At 38.1% G+C, this 15891-nt stretch overlaps 4 protein-coding genes and 2 long non-coding RNA genes across 6 annotated transcripts; 4 read left to right on the forward strand and 2 right to left on the reverse strand.

Annotated features, from left to right (window-relative positions):
• Positions 1-474: 474 nt before the first annotated feature.
• On the forward strand, positions 475-937 carry LOC135146422 (uncharacterized). Its single transcript, XR_010283813.1, has 4 exons — positions 475-549; positions 612-716; positions 774-847; positions 906-937. It is a non-coding gene; the product is annotated as an uncharacterized LOC135146422 (long non-coding RNA).
• A 145-nt stretch (positions 938-1082) lies between these two features.
• LOC135146433 (uncharacterized) lies at positions 1083-1562 on the forward strand. Its single transcript, XR_010283818.1, has 4 exons — positions 1083-1153; positions 1205-1272; positions 1327-1425; positions 1492-1562. It is a non-coding gene; the product is annotated as an uncharacterized LOC135146433 (long non-coding RNA).
• Positions 1563-2391: 829 nt separating this feature from the next.
• LOC135146429 (uncharacterized) lies at positions 2392-7683 on the forward strand. The gene is made up of 28 exons (XM_064078587.1): positions 2392-2511; positions 2565-2666; positions 2721-2872; positions 2937-3037; positions 3092-3185; positions 3255-3331; positions 3387-3468; positions 3537-3670; positions 3729-3932; positions 3990-4110; positions 4177-4257; positions 4308-4469; positions 4535-4678; positions 4748-4870; positions 4940-5067; positions 5132-5229; positions 5301-5424; positions 5480-5609; positions 5669-5762; positions 5819-5989; positions 6055-6192; positions 6248-6414; positions 6465-6596; positions 6650-6787; positions 6844-6929; positions 6990-7265; positions 7320-7409; positions 7470-7683. The coding sequence occupies exons 3-28, from the start codon at positions 2794-2796 to the stop codon at positions 7641-7643; spliced, it is 3348 nt and encodes a 1115-aa protein (XP_063934657.1). The 5' UTR covers positions 2392-2511; positions 2565-2666; positions 2721-2793; the 3' UTR covers positions 7644-7683.
• LOC135146462 (ATP synthase subunit C lysine N-methyltransferase-like) lies at positions 7620-9000 on the reverse strand. The gene is made up of 9 exons (XM_064078614.1): positions 8919-9000; positions 8770-8821; positions 8550-8706; positions 8377-8478; positions 8117-8244; positions 7983-8025; positions 7822-7882; positions 7688-7767; positions 7620-7637 (listed from the first exon to the last, which is right to left on the reverse strand). The coding sequence occupies exons 1-8, from the start codon at positions 8934-8936 to the stop codon at positions 7693-7695; spliced, it is 636 nt and encodes a 211-aa protein (XP_063934684.1). The 5' UTR covers positions 8937-9000; the 3' UTR covers positions 7620-7637; positions 7688-7692.
• A 1529-nt stretch (positions 9001-10529) lies between these two features.
• Positions 10530-13510, forward strand: LOC135146437 (mitochondrial disaggregase-like). Its single transcript, XM_064078595.1, has 20 exons — positions 10530-10620; positions 10671-10742; positions 10829-10901; positions 10957-11051; positions 11105-11211; positions 11338-11425; positions 11488-11609; positions 11662-11783; positions 11844-11916; positions 11974-12024; positions 12077-12162; positions 12214-12227; positions 12284-12355; positions 12418-12487; positions 12539-12625; positions 12685-12786; positions 12837-12928; positions 12989-13070; positions 13126-13194; positions 13377-13510. Exons 10-20 carry the CDS (start codon positions 11981-11983, stop codon positions 13475-13477), a joined length of 819 nt encoding a protein of 272 aa, XP_063934665.1. The 5' UTR covers positions 10530-10620; positions 10671-10742; positions 10829-10901; positions 10957-11051; positions 11105-11211; positions 11338-11425; positions 11488-11609; positions 11662-11783; positions 11844-11916; positions 11974-11980; the 3' UTR covers positions 13478-13510.
• On the reverse strand, positions 13474-14741 carry LOC135146438 (uncharacterized). The gene is made up of 8 exons (XM_064078596.1): positions 14729-14741; positions 14595-14676; positions 14420-14546; positions 14218-14367; positions 14079-14162; positions 13957-14027; positions 13803-13904; positions 13474-13751 (listed from the first exon to the last, which is right to left on the reverse strand). The coding sequence occupies exons 2-8, from the start codon at positions 14634-14636 to the stop codon at positions 13524-13526; spliced, it is 804 nt and encodes a 267-aa protein (XP_063934666.1). The 5' UTR covers positions 14637-14676; positions 14729-14741; the 3' UTR covers positions 13474-13523.
• Between the last annotated feature and the right edge of the window lie 1150 nt (positions 14742-15891).

The raw sequence follows: 15891 nt of genomic DNA on the forward strand, positions 1-15891 counted from the left end.
CAACATTTTTAGGGGAAAGGAAAAGTGGAAAAGTTATCGGTTGGGCGTCCGCGATTCAGATAGAGTTACACTTTCATTTTACTGTCACCAACTTGTAATTTATTTAGAAAATATTTTTTTTTCCAAGCTGGTAGACTCGCGAAAGAAACAAAATGCCAGGCACTACTTTTTAGAACTCCGACGTTTTCTTACTTCGTTTTGCATCACATTTTTAGTGACAAGGTGAATTATTTTTGCCTCCTTCTTTAGTCATTAGTTTCTTTATCAAAGTGTAATTCACTATAATACGTGTAGTTCGTGTGTGGCGGGGCTGACTTTAGAACGAGGGGTCACTTCCATTAAGTTTTATTTAATGGGCTCTGCAGGCTACTTTGGGCTTTTGCTCGGGCTTTTCCATAAGCTTTTTTTAGTCGAAAAGGTATCAAAGATAATAAGCGCTCAAAAAAAGGCTTAAAAATGCTCTATTTTGACTGTAGGATCACGTGGTCAACGCTATTTTGGCCATTAGTAACACTCTAGGTCTACTAATTGGGATATTGCTAGTAACAAGTAATCTGTTACTTTATGCCAATTTCTTTTTAGATTGTTACTGTGATTCTTTATAATACCAGTTTTGCGCTCACCTACATGGGCTCTCTCTTCATTAATAACGGGATCGTGGGTTTTTGGGCTTGCCTGTATACTTGCACAGAAACACAATTTAAAAGTCCACAAAGGTTTTCAATTATCTATTTTTTTGCTAGCAAATTCTTTACGTTAATTTTTTTGTATAGGAGTAAGTCTGGCACCAGCATTACTTTCCTCTGGGCAAAACTGGATTGGTGCTGATGAAGTTGCAATGGAAAAGGTTTTTTTTAAAATCTTATATATCTCGGACTCTTGCATTGCTGAGTCTTTTTTGGTAGTCTACCAAAGACAAAATGCTGCTCGCCGCCAAGCATCTTCCTAAACTAAAGCTGGAACCTACTGATATAATCGGCAAGACCGTGACAAACTTGCTGAACGCTGCGGTGTCTGGTTAGGGAAACTTTTTAAAGCTAAAGAAGTTGAAAGCTTACATTTTAGTCAGGTTTTGATAGACTTTCTGAAGTGACCAAAGCGGCCTTTCCAGAGGGGAAACACGAGCTTATGGACATTGTTAAGAATTTTGTCGGTACATAGGCCCTTTGGGGGGGGCCTTTGTCCGTGTCTAATTTTTCCCCAGAGGGGAGAACCAACCTCTACTTTGTCGTGGAAGAGTCCTTCAAAATAGATTTTAATCAGGGTTACGCTGTAAGAGGATCACTTGCCAGCAGTACTTTCCTTCCAATTAACAGCGGCCTATAGGCGCTCTCTGAGTGTGACCCAGACAAAACTACAATGGACATTTACCTTGGAACGCCAGTTAACTGCGACGCTCAGGTCATGAGCCATATAGTTGCAGAGGTACCTATTAACAACCGGGTTATAGTAAAACACACCACTTTTTAAGGCGGCTAATAATTCTTTGAGGCGCTCGTCCATGAGCATTTCGAAAATCGCGGCATGTCACATTACCATGCTTGCGTGGCCGAGCTTATCCTGCAACCAAACTTGCGCTTGCCCATGCGAGTATCCTATCAGCTTACAAGAATGGAACTTGTAGGACTTTGTTATTTAAAAGTCAAACTTGGCCTTTTAATACGCAGAGATGCGGCGATGCTTTTAGACATCGATATGCAATGGGCAGCCGGTATTGAAGTTGTTTATAATTTTTTTTAAATAAATTGAAGCTCTCTTCATTGTAGTACCGCATGAAATAAGGATTTACATCTGCCAGTTCATGGAAGTATTTTATTTTTACGTCCAGCAAAGTTTGATTGAAAGCAAGCCGATGGTTAATTTCCTGCCCGTAAGTCATGTGTCGGCAGAGCACATGCGCGGTAGACAATACTAGTAAGCTAGAAATACCACTCCTTATAATTGCTCTACTTTAGGGTTTCTGTCCGTACTGGGAAGTCCTTGGACGGAAAAATATATTGACCCACAGAAACTCTTCAAAGAGTACGCTGCGAGGGCTTGTTTAAGTTGGGATATCTATCACAGTATTAATGAGTTTGTCGACATGCGACTAGCCAACAGCGAGAATAGTGATCTCCTCGATAAGTAGAATTTTCCTGTCTTCTAGTTTTCGCAGAATAGACATCATTCACTAATTTTTATTTAGTCGACTGATCTTGGAGAGAACTTACTCAGAAGCTATAGCCATGTCCTATTGGTCGTGGCTTCTTTTCAAATACAAATCGTTTCTTCGTCTACTTTTTATGGCTCTCACAGCAGATTCCCGGCATGTCTTGCAACTTATGTGCCTTAAAGCTTTTCTATAATTTTGCAAAACTGTAGATTCGGGCGGGAGCTTTGCTACGGAAAAGCTTCACCAAGCTTTCTTTGCCCTCTGCTTCCTTATTTATTTTGGCTAGCAAAATTTCTGCAAGTTCACTTTTGTTTAAGCTTTTTGTGGAAGTCGAAAGAAGTGGTTCATCTTCTTTCACGGTGAACAAGTTGGATTGCTACTTGAGAAACTCTCATTTATTAAAATCTTCTAGAACTCGGCAAGGCTTAAACAGAGAGTTTTTTTTTGAAAACAACAGCTTAATTAATATAAAATACTATGATAGCTCGCACCCAATCACTGCTTTCGTAAAGCGGTACGACTTTAAAAGATTGCGTTGGTTTTTAAAATAAAAGGTTTCTCGGTTCAGGATCGAATGGGCTGCAACAGACGGCTGTTCCTCAGCAGTAGAAAACACCACCGCCAAAAAAGACTTGAACAACATGAAACTTACCGTTCAAAACGATAATACAATTCAGTTGGTTCCTACAGGAGAACCATTTGCACTTTTTCAATACGAAGGTTTTTTTATTGCTTTGTCTTGTTTAAAGCTTGCTAAGCGCCACTTAATGTTTGCTCTAAAAAGGTTTTCATTCGCTCCCACCCTCTAGCAACCCAACCATCGAATCGTATTACTCTAACGAAAGACGAGGCCAGTATAAATTAGTAAAGCAGATAGTCTTGCAGGTAAGGTAATAATAAAAATTTAAAGAAAATGCAAAGCAACGTTAACTAATGCAGGGACAAGACGCGCCACATACCACTTTTTATCACTACGATAGCAAGTACAGCCGTCATTATCCGGCAGCTGGATTTATGTATAAGGGCATTGTTGGTAGGCGCAGAGGCTTTACAGCAATCGTAAAAGTTATAACTTCTAACATATATATGATCGTTGAAATAGAGTCCATTGACACGGCTAATGAAAAGGATCTCATCGCTTCGCTGACATACGGAAGGAAGTCTGGCAACGTTATTGAAGTTTTTTTGCTTTTTTATTTTATCAGCCTGCAGGGATATTAACACTTTTTGTAAGGCCACTTTAAAGCGTGAAAACTTATTGAAACCCCTTAAAGGCTTACAGGAGATCGAGGCCCGCTATCAGTACCAGGATACGGGTGCACTATTAAAATGGAGGCTCGTCATTTGCCCACGTGGCTATTAAAGTTTTTTTTTTACGTAAAAGAAATCGAGTCTCCAATGATTGCTGTGAGTTATTACCACGTGATGAAGGGCTGGCAGCTTCATATCGTGTATGCTGGTGGAGTTTGCGGGGAAGACATGCCGCATATTTCTTATGTCGACTACATTGATAAACGGGTAAATTGAGATTATTTTTTAAAACTTCTACAGTATGCCAAAATAAAACGTTACTCAGGGCGTCAAGTCACGCACTCACTTTTTATACACGCATCCCTTGCATCCAACTATGCAGACAATGCTGCTCTCTACCGGCAATATCATGCACAGAAAAATAAAAATTGCCACACCTGAAATTGTTAAAAGCGACCCCTTTAAACTGATTGAGTCGGTGCCACGACGTTCTATACATCATGATGATTTGCTCTTGACATTCAAAATGGTTGTCTGCTTACTTTTTATCTAATATGTAGAACAACTCTTACCGTTTCCGCTGCAGACAAGCAGAAAGCATGGCGGATTTATCAATCAAAAATGGATACAGTTCTACTCGCGACCGGCCACAACTCAGAGGAAACGGGTCGACTTGTGGACTCTCTGGCGTTCCGGCTACATAGAAGGTTTTTTATTATAAATATTTTTTTCAAGTACATTACTTCAGCTGACTAACTCTACCCCGTGGAAAGGGGTTCATGCTATGGATATAGACGAATTATTTTTGAGAGAAGAGCCTATTCTTAAAGATTATTGGCTAGCTAGAGACAGAGGTAGCAAACTACAGTTGCTCCATGGCCTGCCTTTTTATTATTCTCTATAGGCCGCAAGAGGGAAGCGAAGTTGATAATTAGCAGCAAGTTTGTGCAAATAAGCAATTTGGTTGTCCAGGACACACCCAATACGAGGACTCATCTTCAAATGAAAGTGTCTGACTTGGTGGAATTGGGCTGCGGAGGAGATGCCAGCCAGATCATGACGGATGGTTTGTATAGCTTTTCTGCCTGGGGAGTTGGAAAGATTGCGTTACTCACGTGGCGCACATTTTAGATCGCGCCACCGAACTTAACAGCGAAATCCTTCAGATACTAAGCGTAGACTCGGGTACTTGGCCAACTGGGGGCGGCGGGGTCGGCTCCTGCCGTAGAGACCTGATTGACAACCTTTCTAGGGCGAGGTGGACAGCCATGGCGGGTACCACATGTGGAGTTAATTTTAACTGGCCTTTGAGCCTCTAACCGTGCCACCTTCTCCCATAACAAGAAATTGGCACAGATAGCGAAATGGTGCAAAAGGGCTACCAAGCCGAGCGCTACGTTAACGCTATACACTACATTCCCCTTTGGGGACTAGATCTGGGCACACCAAATCAACATGTGCTTTCAGGTGTTTAACTTTCTAAGACTTTTTGTACTCTCACAGGTTTATAAATGCCATTTGTTTCCTGTATATTAGGCATCCCTTACGGCGTATTAGATCTCAAGCGACAGAGAACCACTGACCTTGTAGTCCATAGGCACTTTCTTCCCCTTCTTAAAGAATTTATTAAAGGCTGTTGTGCAGTGCGCTTCAAAAAATACGAGGTTTACGAGACATGCCTGACCCGAGGAGCAAAAAATAAAATAATCCTGACCTTGCACCTTGCAGATTACGCGATACGGAGAAATGTTTGTGAAGATGCACTTATATTTTCAAGAATTCGACTGGCTGTCATCATGGAACCATGAAGCAACCCGCATTACTTGGTGAATGCTATACAGCTATTTAGTAAAGCCACTTTGGCCACTTAGTTTAAGCTATCATGTTTTTGTGAAAGGTACAAAACCTGGTTTAATATCCTAAACTCTTCCTGGGCCTCTCAAAACTTGGAAGTGAGACTACTGCAGTCAGAAATGCCCACCTTGGAGGATTTGGATTCACTTTATGAACTTTTGACTAGAGTGCTTATATTATAATAATGCATGTGGGCATACCTTAACCTCCTGTCTTGGGCAGCTGCTTTTTCCCCTGGCAGCATACCTCCCCAGACTTTCCGTTACGCATGCAAGCCACCATGGAATTCAAGCCATCCTTGGCGTTATTTCCAAGGTCTTGTACGGATCTTCATTAATTGTGTGGGACCACGGTAAGGGGTGTTGTGTGTCAACGAGGCATAGATACATAAAGGAGTTATTATAACGAAAGGAATCTTATGGAGGGAAAGACTCCTAGCATTATCTACACTCGACCCTTCTATTATGTCAAAGTTTGTACAATTTGGCTTTGTAGGACTAACTAGGTAATATATTTACTAAACTTTTGCTACCCTATGGAAACAAAGACTGCTATTCCTAGATTGGTCTGTGCTCTTGTTTATGGTCACGCTAATTGTGTTTGCCCGTGTACGTCCATTCAAAACGTGCAGTGGGAGTGTTGGCTAGGAGGACGAAAATTCCAAGACAACGGGGCCTATACGAGAATCCGCCGAAACATCTCTCCCATACTGAACGGGATGGACGTAAACAGGTGGACTATATTTTTATATATACTTTAAACTAGATCGTTATATCAAACGGATACGCATATCAAAGGTTTCGAGTGAACAAAGCTAGAGAGGCCAAACTTCCAACGTCTGTAATGCTTTCGCATGTCAACCGCATTAAAGACGTCATGAACGCTATAGAGGCTGCAGCTATTATAATTCACGGCTATGGTCTAAAGGAATACAGGTGGGCAGCTAGAAAAATGTATGCGAACTCTCGCGTACTCAGCCCTACACTTAAGGCTGCTAATCTACGGAAGCAAAGAATCTGACCCTATTTACGCCAACTCGTGCGCCAATGCCATCGTTGCTCTCAATCTCACAGAGCATGTGTTTTTATGCGGCTTGGCCAACCCGAGCGTTGCCCTTCCCGAGGGATGGCTGTTTATAAACAGCAGTATTTCGGAAGGTCTCTCGCATCTTTTCCCCTTAAATCACTTCTATAACCTGCGCTTTTAGGATTACCGCTTGCCATTGGGGAGGCAGGGTTGTGTGGCTTGCCTGTGGTGTGCACGGACGTGGGCGGTTCGCGGGAAGTATTTTCTGATGCACCGCCGGGGGAGCCCATCGATCCTACGCTAACTTACGGCCGTAAATATACAATAAGAAAACAGACAGCTTTTTTGTAATAAAACATTTTAAAGGTCTTGTACCTCCGCGCTCGCCCTCAGATCTGGCAGTCGCCCAATTGGAAATTATGACAATGACTAACGGCATGGAAAAAATTGTAGATAAAAACTGTAACAATGTCGTTTCCCTTGAGAAACTTAAGCAAGATCCAGGTTACTACCGCTCTTGTTCTATAATAACTAGCCTGTAAAACCGTTCCGGTGAGCAGACGCCATGTTGAGAAGAATGATGGATCCTCTTATCAAAGCGAAGCGGCGGCACTTAGGCTTAATGTTAAGGTCCAGGGTTTACAGAGTAAATATAATGAATGGCCACTGGCCCCGCAAATAAAAGTTGCGAGAGTAACCCCTATAGGTGTTCCCCATCTCCCGTTATTTGCGGCAGCACGAGCAGCTACTGTGGATTGCTGCTTTGCAGTGCGATGACTGGGAGCTTTCGCAGATGGTCCATCACTACGTGTATCCTCGCAAGAGACAATTTAAATCCGCAGCCAAGAAGCGATTCCGAAATGAGGAGGAAGACAACAGCGATAATGGGTCTAAGGTTTCCAGAAGAAGGCAAGCGAGCGGAGAGCACGCGACTTTGAACACGTGCAAAACGACGGGCGAGGAAGCCATTAAAGAAGCAACGGTACAAAGCCACCTGTTCGGGTTCCTTACCTCTAATTACTGCCTGTCTTTATAGTATGTCGCCATTGAAACATTGGCAGAACTTATTAAGTCGAAGGAAGATCTAATTCTTCTGGAAAAGACAACCAAAAAGGCGAAGGAAAAGGTGACTTTCTCCCAAGAAATGCGCCTCCAAAGAAAAGTACTACATATACTAACGCTCCAGTGCCCTAAAGGAAGCACGTGCGACCCATGGCATGCATACGAGGACCTTGAAAAAGCGACACAGAGCCTGCCCACTGGCATGGAAAACTCGCTAAAGCGGGAAAGCGAGGACAGCGGAGAATCTACTCACAGCGAATCTTTACTTTATAAGAGCCGCCATGGAGGACACCTGTAAACAATTATTAAATTCAATTAAAACAACAAAGTCGTTTCCACCACATTTTTTAACTTCTATGCTTGAACTGCTTTTTATATGCAAAGACATTATAAAGGCCCATATTCCTTTTAGGATCCAAAAACTTTAAAATTTTCAAATGAACAATTAAAATTAAAACAAAAAATAACAGAAGCACTTGTTTATAAGGAACCCACTTAGAAAGCCCAAACCTTCCGGCAATTACTTCGGCGTTGCTTCTATATAATAATAAATGATATAAAAACAAATTATGAGAATTTTTAGAAACAAATATCGAATATAAAGTTGTGTAAAAACAAGCAGATTTCTCTCACAAACTTAAGCTCTTTTTCCAGTTTTTTTTCAAAATCTAGCATCATCTCTGTGTAGTTTAAGATATTTTTGTTAATTAATATAACCACTCGGCATAAGAATTATAATTGGATTGAAGAGATCTAGAAATTAAATAGTGCCTGAAGTCCCAAATATAACTACTGTGTCGTACGGAGAAAGATCAGTCTTCCACAAATCTTGGCGAAAAAATGTTGTCAAGTGTGAAACTCCTTCCTTCCAAGCAAGAAAACGTGAATAGTACACTAACCTGCATAATAGTTAACATTAAAAAAAAATTATATAAAATTAGTTGCTATAGATTAAATTGGTAAAGAGGATTTCTAAACTTCTGAGACAAAATTATTGTTGAATTTATGGATATAGAATATAAAAATCAAACCATCTATTAAGTTCAATACCGTGACTTTTCCAGCCACGTTTGGCTGATTGTATGACTAGACGTCCGTCACCAGAGCCAACATCAACTAATAGCCCAGTTGTACTCAAAAGGAAGTGAAAGATAAAGGTAAGTATAAGCTATTAAAAATATAATATTAAAATAATATAGTATACTTTTTACGTAAATTTAAAACGAGATCAATTTGCCGACGTGTAGCAGGAACATAAGGAAGACAATGTTTTCTGAAGGCTGGAGTTATAAACGGGCTGATAAGAAGGCAGAAACCACAAACAATTCCACAGCAAGCAAGCAACGGCGCCCGTTTTACTTCTGAACAACAAGTAAAAGGAATTGGTACACATCTTTATTAAGATTACAAAACATCGCTCTTACTAGCAGAAACTTCTTTCTGTTCAGAATAAGTTTTTATAAACTCTTGAGCTTCCTGAAAAAAAAATAGTGGTAAAACAAGCCTGTACAACAAAGCTTTACCATATTATTTTCATACACTAACTCGTGGAGATTTAAAGTAATTTCTATACCTGTAAGCCCTCCTCCATGGCTTTTACTTCAAACTATAATACTACTGCACTGGCTACAGCCACCACTGGCCCTGTAGTAAACTCTTCCCACAATGACGAACAGCGCTTTTCAAGCCACAAAGAGTATAATATACAGCCCTGTTATCCCCTGCAGGGGTCAAGCAACGCTCGACGTGCGCTCTGCCACGGATTCTCGGTGGTTCCTACCCGTTGATCTGGTCAGTGCATAGTCAAGAGTGATGACAGTTTATTTCGTGGCCGGGCCCTTATAGGAAGGAGTGATTTCGTCTATGTGGGACTACTCCGTCGGGCGCTCGGTACAAGCCTTTGTTGCTGTTCCCCTCAGTTAATTGTCGGAGGCGCGGGGTAGGGGGGGGGGGGTACCTACAAGATTTATTGTTTCAAATATAGTTTTACTCCCGGTGGTGGCAGTTAGAGTTATGCTTTTATAAGTTTATGTTAAAGTTAATATGGACCAAATTAAAACTGTGTGCGGCTCGGACTTTTTTTAGTACTTCTGTTTCTTTTTATTGTCTCCTTTTCTATCTCTGGAAAAGGGTGATGCGGAAGCTAAAAGTGGGGAGGAGAATTTTTTTTTAGTACTTCTGTTTCTTTTTATTGTCTCCTTTTCTATCTCTGGAAAAGGGTGATGCGGAAGCTAAAAGTGGGGAGGAGAATTTTTTTTAAGTACGGTGTGCAAAAAAAGAGAATATGTAAAACTTTTTTCAGTCCTTGTCTCATTACAGACATATATTATTTATAAAAAAAGAAGTCTTTTTTAAGACCAGGAAATGGTTATAGTATTTATGAAATGGGGGATGAAAAGTTTATCTTTCCCCCGGTCCCTTACTCAGTTTATAAGTGATTTACCGTAGTAAAAGAAGGTAGTTATTCAAATCAAGTTTTTTTTGTTATGATAAGATTATTTAAACAATGCAGCATAGAGAAAAGAATTTTTTTTATAAGTGAACCCTAAACCGAAATTAGGCGCCTTGCAATTGAGTAAAAACTTCTAGGAGACCCGGAAGATTGTAGACACAAAATATTTATCGAACCACAGAAATTTTTAAATAAAGAAATAAAAAATGGTTGGAAATATAAAAAGTGCAAGAGGAATTTTTTGTTTTCCAAGTAAACGTAAAGCAAAAGTTTTCGCAAAGTTTACAAAACTATTATTTTAAAAAAAAAAAATCATGCTTTAATCGTTACAGAGAGACTTTTAATTAAAAAAAATAAATTAGCTTTTTAAAAATTTGTAAGTCCGTTTCTAAAAACTTTAGAAACAAAACAACCCGGGCTTCTATACGCCCTACAAAAAACCGACACAACTACTTTTACAGCTTTAACTAAGTGGGCCGTCCCTTCGTTGTCTCCTACAAAAAGTGGTCAAAGGGTCACATGCCACAAAACGTTATTGAAGTTACTTCAGTTTCAGTAGAAAAAAAAGATTTTTTATTTATAACTTATATGATCATAGCACCTTTGAGGACCCTTTTTTCTAATTTTCACAAGTCAAAGCTTCTTAACAAAACATTTCCTGTTATATTATTTAACCGCAAAATTTTTTTACCTTACCGAACGTTTAAATCTTTTTTGTTTAAAAAGTACAACAGTAAAGTTATTACTTTTTTAAAATATGGTGGTTTTTTGGCGTTAATTGCATATCTGTTTGAAGCTAATGAAGTAAAGTGCGACTCATACGGTTTTATAATTAATTTGCGGTACTTTAATTTTTTAAAAATCTTTGTTTAGTTCTGACACCGACGTTATGTTATTCTGTTAAACGCAACGACTACCAGATGGTAAAAAAACTTTTGGAATCTGGTATAACATATTTTTATGTTTTTTATTTAAACTTTTAAAATTGAAAACATTTAATGTGCGTTGTAAACTTTTTGTTTGCATTAAAGGCCATGATCCCAACGAAAGGCACGAGTTGGGCTGGACGCCTCTTATGGTGGCCGTAGCAATTGGAAATATTGAGTAAAAATTTATATTCCTAAAATTAAATTTCTTCTATATTTATTATTTTTTATAGTCTTGTGAAACTTTTACTCGACAAGGGCGCTGATGTTAACGCGGAGGACAATTTTTTTTTACCAAATTTTATTAGAGATATGAAAACTTTGACTAGTACTCCCATTTAAACGTTTAATTGGGATATATCCTTTTTTTTTATCTTTAAGGTATTTTACGTGTACGTCTTTCTGAATTTAGTTCAGAAATTTCTCCGAAAAGCAACACAAAAGGCTTTACAGCCTTGCATTTTGCTGCGTTATTGCATCATCTCGAGGTTTTGTTTATGTTTATAAAAATAATATTAATAAATTATATTTATATAAATTTTTATAAAATAATTAATTCATTTATAATGAAGTTTTTTGGTTGAACTCTTCCGCTAGTTAATTTTAATTTCAAGATTGTAAAACTTTTGTTAGAGAGGGGAGCTAATCCGCTTATTCGAACTGCCAGCGGCCACTTAGCTGTAGAATATGTGGATCCGCACTGTAATTATTTTAATTTCTTTATAAATTTTTTTATCTAAAAATAATTTACTTTGTTTTAAAAGCATCTAAAAATGGCGTAGAAATTTTAAAGTTGTTAGAATCTGCCGCTACTGTGTACGCCCTTCGTCAGGAACAGGAAGATTTAGAATTAAGAAAAAAATTTCCTCTGGAGATGAGATTAAAAGTAAATCAATTCTAAATCTTTAATAAATTTCTATTTAATTAAGGATTCAAAGAATTATATAGTTGGCCAGGAGGGAGCCATCGGGATTGTGGCCGCAACGATCCGCAGAAAAGAAAATGGATGGCAGGATGAAGATCGTCCTCTTGTTTTTCTTTTCCTTGGTTCCTCAGGAATGTTGAAATTTATAATATAATCAAATCTTTAAGATTTATTTATTTATAATTTTATAATTAGGAATTGGTAAAACGGAGTTGGCAAAGAGACTCGCCGAGTATATTCATAAAAGCAAGCCGGAGGCATTTATTAGGTTTTTTTTGTAGCAGTTTTTATATTAATTTTTATAATTAATTATAAAATTTTTTAGAATCGACATGTCGGAGTTTCAGACGAAACACGAAGTTTCCAAATTTATCGGGTTCAACTGGCTTAATTTTTTAAAAAAATTTAATTAATGTGATTTGATCAAGCTCACCGCCCGGCTATGTTGGTTATGAAGAGGGCGGTCAGCTTACTGAAAAACTTCGGAAATACCCGAACGCTGTAGTCCTCTTTGGTATTTTTTTTTTTTAAAAAAGTGTAATTTCATAATTGTAATCATTTTCAGATGAAGTTGAAAAAGTAAATTTCTTGCGGAAAATCTGTTTTCTTGTGTATTTTTATATCACTCTTTGCAGGCCCATCCCGACATCCTCACAATTATGCTGCAATTATTTGATGAGGGCCGCCTGACGGACGGGCGAGGGAAAGTGTGTCTTTTTATTATTATTATTATTATTGAAATTAACTTTATAATTTTTACTCGATTTAGACGGTCGTTTGCAAAGATGCAATTTTTATTATGACTTCCAATTTAGCTCAAGAAGAGATCGCTGCTCACTGTTAATTATAATAATAATTAATTTTAATTCGAGTTACTCATTAAATTAAAGGTCTCCAGTTGAGAGAAGAAGCGCAATTAAAAAATGTGGATGCTTTGAAAAACATTAACTCTGCAGAATTTTTTTCAACGAATCAAAGTTACTACAGAAAGTCACCCTTTTCCTGTTTCTACTGCTGATATCAATTCTTAATTAAGCGGATATTGCTACTCCTGCGCTCTTGCAAGTCTCCAAGGACTTCAGGGATCGCGTGGTCAGACCGATTCTTATTAGCCATTTTAGGCGGAATGAATTTCTTGGTTGCTTCTTTCATTTTTAAATTTATTATGAGTACTAGAATCAAAACTAGGGCGAATTAATGAGATTGTGTACTTCTTGCCGTTCAGCGAAAAAGAGCTTGAAGAGCTTGTGGAAAAGGAATTGCAAAAGTGGAAAGAAAAAGTTTATAAAATCATTTACGATTCCTTGATGGATGCTGATCATTTTTTTACTACTGATCAGGCCAAAGCCAGGAACAATCTTGAGATTTCCTGGACTAAAGACGTTAACAAATTGCTGACGGCCGGCTACGACGTGCACTACGGTTGCCCGCTTTTGATCGGTTATTAGCTGCTAATTAAAGATAAGCGTCATCAAAGGAGCCAGAAGTTTGAAATTTGAAGTGGATCGAGCGGTTGTAAATCAGCTGGCGGCCTTATGGGAGCAAGGTCAGTGGTGCACGTGCATTAAATTATAACAATATATAATAAGTAATAGAGATTTACAGTATAATAGTTATAAATAAAAGAGAATAACTTTATTTTAATAATAAAACAACTTTACATAATAATAATTATAAGTAAATTTTTTTTATTCTAGTGATAATTATATTAAGTAATAACAATATTAGGAGCCGTAACTAAAGGGTCGAAGGTCGAGCTTTACGTTGAAGATGGGACATTGAGATTTAAATGCAGTAAACCGGCAGAGTCGAAGGGATGGTTCAGATAAAAAAAAATTAAATTAGAAAAAACTTTTTTACATTGTGATGGCTTTATTATTTTGTTAAAGACTTGACTCTTTGCGTGGCGGCCCGCACGGCGCTAATCACAGCTGAGCGGAAGCCGCATTTTTCCAGGGTGGTTGTGGCCTCTATCGTCGTTCCTCCGGGGCTCTCCACGTCATTTCTGAGGGCTGCAGGGTGAGTGTCCCCGCAGAGGACCATCTTGGAGGCGCCATAGACAGTCTGCGCTGCCAATTTCAGTGCGAGTTCCCTAGGAAGTCCCTAAATTCTGGCAGGTAGTAGTCATTCTTATAATAAACTCTTGCTAGAAACCTCGCGAACTCCAGCATCGGCTAAGGCCTCGATAAACATATAAACATAAGCAGGGCCAGAGCCACTGAGGCCGGTCACCCCATCCATTTTGCTTTCGGGGACCTGAATTCGTGGATTATTTAATTATAAATTACTTAAAGTTCATATAAAATGCCTTTAGTATTATTCCAACGGCCCCAAATATTTTTTCTACGACCTCACAATCATCTCCGGTGGTATTTTCCCCTTAATAATTGTTCTACTATAGATTTTTAGTTTTTAGTTTAAAAATAATACCCGGCGAGTAACAACTGGCAGATTCACCTACAAGGCAGGGAGTATTCGGCATTACCCTAATAAATCTCGCGGTCGTACAAGCACCTCATAGTATAAAAGCTGTAAATATATTTATCGTCTCGGTCAAAAAAAAAAATACTCTTTTCTAACGCAGAAAGGGATATTCCTGCACAAATAGAGACAAGAAGTTTACCCTGTAAAGTTTCTGAGGTCTGCTTAAGAACTTCTAGGACGATATCGGGTTTAATAGCCAAAATGACTACACCCGGCTCTTTTAAATCAGTGGGCCCTTTTATAAATATTTACTTACTGTTTTATAGCACTAAAAAATAAGAAATTACTTTTATGTGTATTAACTTTTAAGTCCTCCATAATTTTTAATCTTTTCGTATTGGTGTCTACGCAATAGATAGAAGACGGCTCAAGCAACTTTTTACTTAAAATACCGCGTATAATAGCTTCGGCCATCTTATAAACTAAAGTTGTATTAAAGCGGAAATTTTATTCAAAACTAACCTTTCCAGATCCTATGAAGCCCAACTTCAACGGGATAGTCATGTTATAAGATAACAAATGCAGCAATGAGGTAAACAAGAAACTATTAATAAGGAATGAAGCCTCACTTATTATAGTCCATAAACTGAAATTACCTATGAGCATGTCGTATTTGTACTATAACCATACGGGGTCAACTAACAGTTTGTAGAGCTTAAGCATGCCCTTGAGAAGTTTTTGAGTAGTAATATTATAAAAAGTTATAAATACCCAATAAGTAACACAAACGTTACCAAACCGTTAAAGATGAGAAGTAATAGAAGTGTAATAAGTTTCTTCGTTTTCAAAAAAGCTTTGCTCTTTGCAGTTTTTTAAAATAATAATTCCCCATCGACTGCGCAAAACGTCCAGCGTGAGGAGGAAAGAGGCTCTTACAAAATCCTCCCTACTCCCTGAGCACAGCCAAAAAGCCAAAAAAGAAGGCTACGTAGCGGCTTGAACTAAAATTGGTTATAAAAAAGTTATTTTGACGGGACGGATAAAGGACGCTCGCCTCGCCTTATATTGAAGAACACAACTAGCTTTTATCAACGGAAGTATGCGCGTGTTATTGAGTTCTTGCTAAAACCCTGGAATGGCATCAAAACCATCAGTAAACGCATTTAAGCGGTGCAGTACAGCGTCTGAGCTACCTTGGAACTACTGACGAAAGGCTAATGAGTCAGTATTGGCGTGTCGTAGAAGCTGCGTTCGGTTTTCCTCGAGGGAATTATAAAAGTCGCCAACCTTCTTCTCAACCGGAAATTTTTAAGGGCTACGAAAGCTTTGATAACCTTCGAAATCTCGACTAGTTGTAATCATTCAGAGATGATCGGCTCTATAGGGCTGCAAAAAACCAATGTCGTGTAGACGAAATTTGCTTGCGATTGTTAGATATTTAAAAGGTTTTATTGTCTAACAGCATAGTAATTGTGTTGAATCTTTAAGTAAATTTATTCATAGATACTTTCTATAACAATTTTGATAATCTTTACCTCCCTCTTTATGAAAAAAGGTTAGCCTGTTTATAAGAAAGGCCTAAAAATAAATACATGAATATAAATATTAGAATCTTAAGGAATTTTATGTAATTTAATTTTTCTATCTCTCCTTTTTTTTTAATTACAAGCATACCATGGTTAGTTTATTAAAAGATTTTTTGTTGCGTATTATTGAACACCATTAAATTCGAAGAATAAGTTTAAAAATTTTCTTAAGACTGTTTAGTAATTTACAGCTAATTACTTTTTGTTAGAACTAAAATGTTACAGATCTAAAG

Source organism: Zophobas morio, unplaced genomic scaffold (assembly GCF_036711695.1).
Source record: "Zophobas morio isolate AGI-343-1 ecotype UQ-CSIRO unplaced genomic scaffold, CSIRO_AGI_Zmor_V1 ptg000228l, whole genome shotgun sequence".
Lineage (NCBI taxonomy): Eukaryota > Metazoa > Arthropoda > Insecta > Coleoptera > Tenebrionidae > Zophobas > Zophobas morio.

Excerpts from the sequence above, each read along its gene's own strand:
- LOC135146429 (XM_064078587.1), top strand. The coding sequence starts at position 2,794 with ATGAAACTTACCGTTCAAAACGATAATACAATTCAGTTGGTTCCTACA. Across the intron at positions 3,038-3,091 it reads TAAAGCAGATAGTCTTGCAG|GGACAAGACGCGCCACATAC; the intron begins GTAAGGTAATAA and ends TAACTAATGCAG. Across the intron at positions 3,186-3,254 it reads TATGTATAAGGGCATTGTTG|AGTCCATTGACACGGCTAAT; the intron begins GTAGGCGCAGAG and ends TCGTTGAAATAG.
- LOC135146462 (XM_064078614.1), bottom strand. Across the intron at positions 8,707-8,769 it reads ACAGAAAGAAGTTTCTGCTA|AAGTAAAACGGGCGCCGTTG; the intron begins GTAAGAGCGATG and ends CTTGTTGTTCAG. Across the intron at positions 8,026-8,116 it reads AGTTATATTTGGGACTTCAG|AGATGATGCTAGATTTTGAA; the intron begins GCACTATTTAAT and ends TAAACTACACAG.
- LOC135146437 (XM_064078595.1), top strand. The coding sequence starts at position 11,981 with ATGTCGGAGTTTCAGACGAAACACGAAGTTTCCAAATTTATCGG. Across the intron at positions 12,787-12,836 it reads TAGGCGGAATGAATTTCTTG|GGCGAATTAATGAGATTGTG; the intron begins GTTGCTTCTTTC and ends AATCAAAACTAG. Across the intron at positions 13,071-13,125 it reads CGGCTACGACGTGCACTACG|GAGCCAGAAGTTTGAAATTT; the intron begins GTTGCCCGCTTT and ends GCGTCATCAAAG.
- LOC135146438 (XM_064078596.1), bottom strand. The coding sequence starts at position 14,636 with ATGACTATCCCGTTGAAGTTGGGCTTCATAGGATCTGGAAAG. Across the intron at positions 14,547-14,594 it reads GCTTCATAGGATCTGGAAAG|ATGGCCGAAGCTATTATACG; the intron begins GTTAGTTTTGAA and ends TTAGTTTATAAG. Across the intron at positions 14,163-14,217 it reads CCTTTCTGCGTTAGAAAAGA|GTGCTTGTACGACCGCGAGA; the intron begins GTATTTTTTTTT and ends TTATACTATGAG.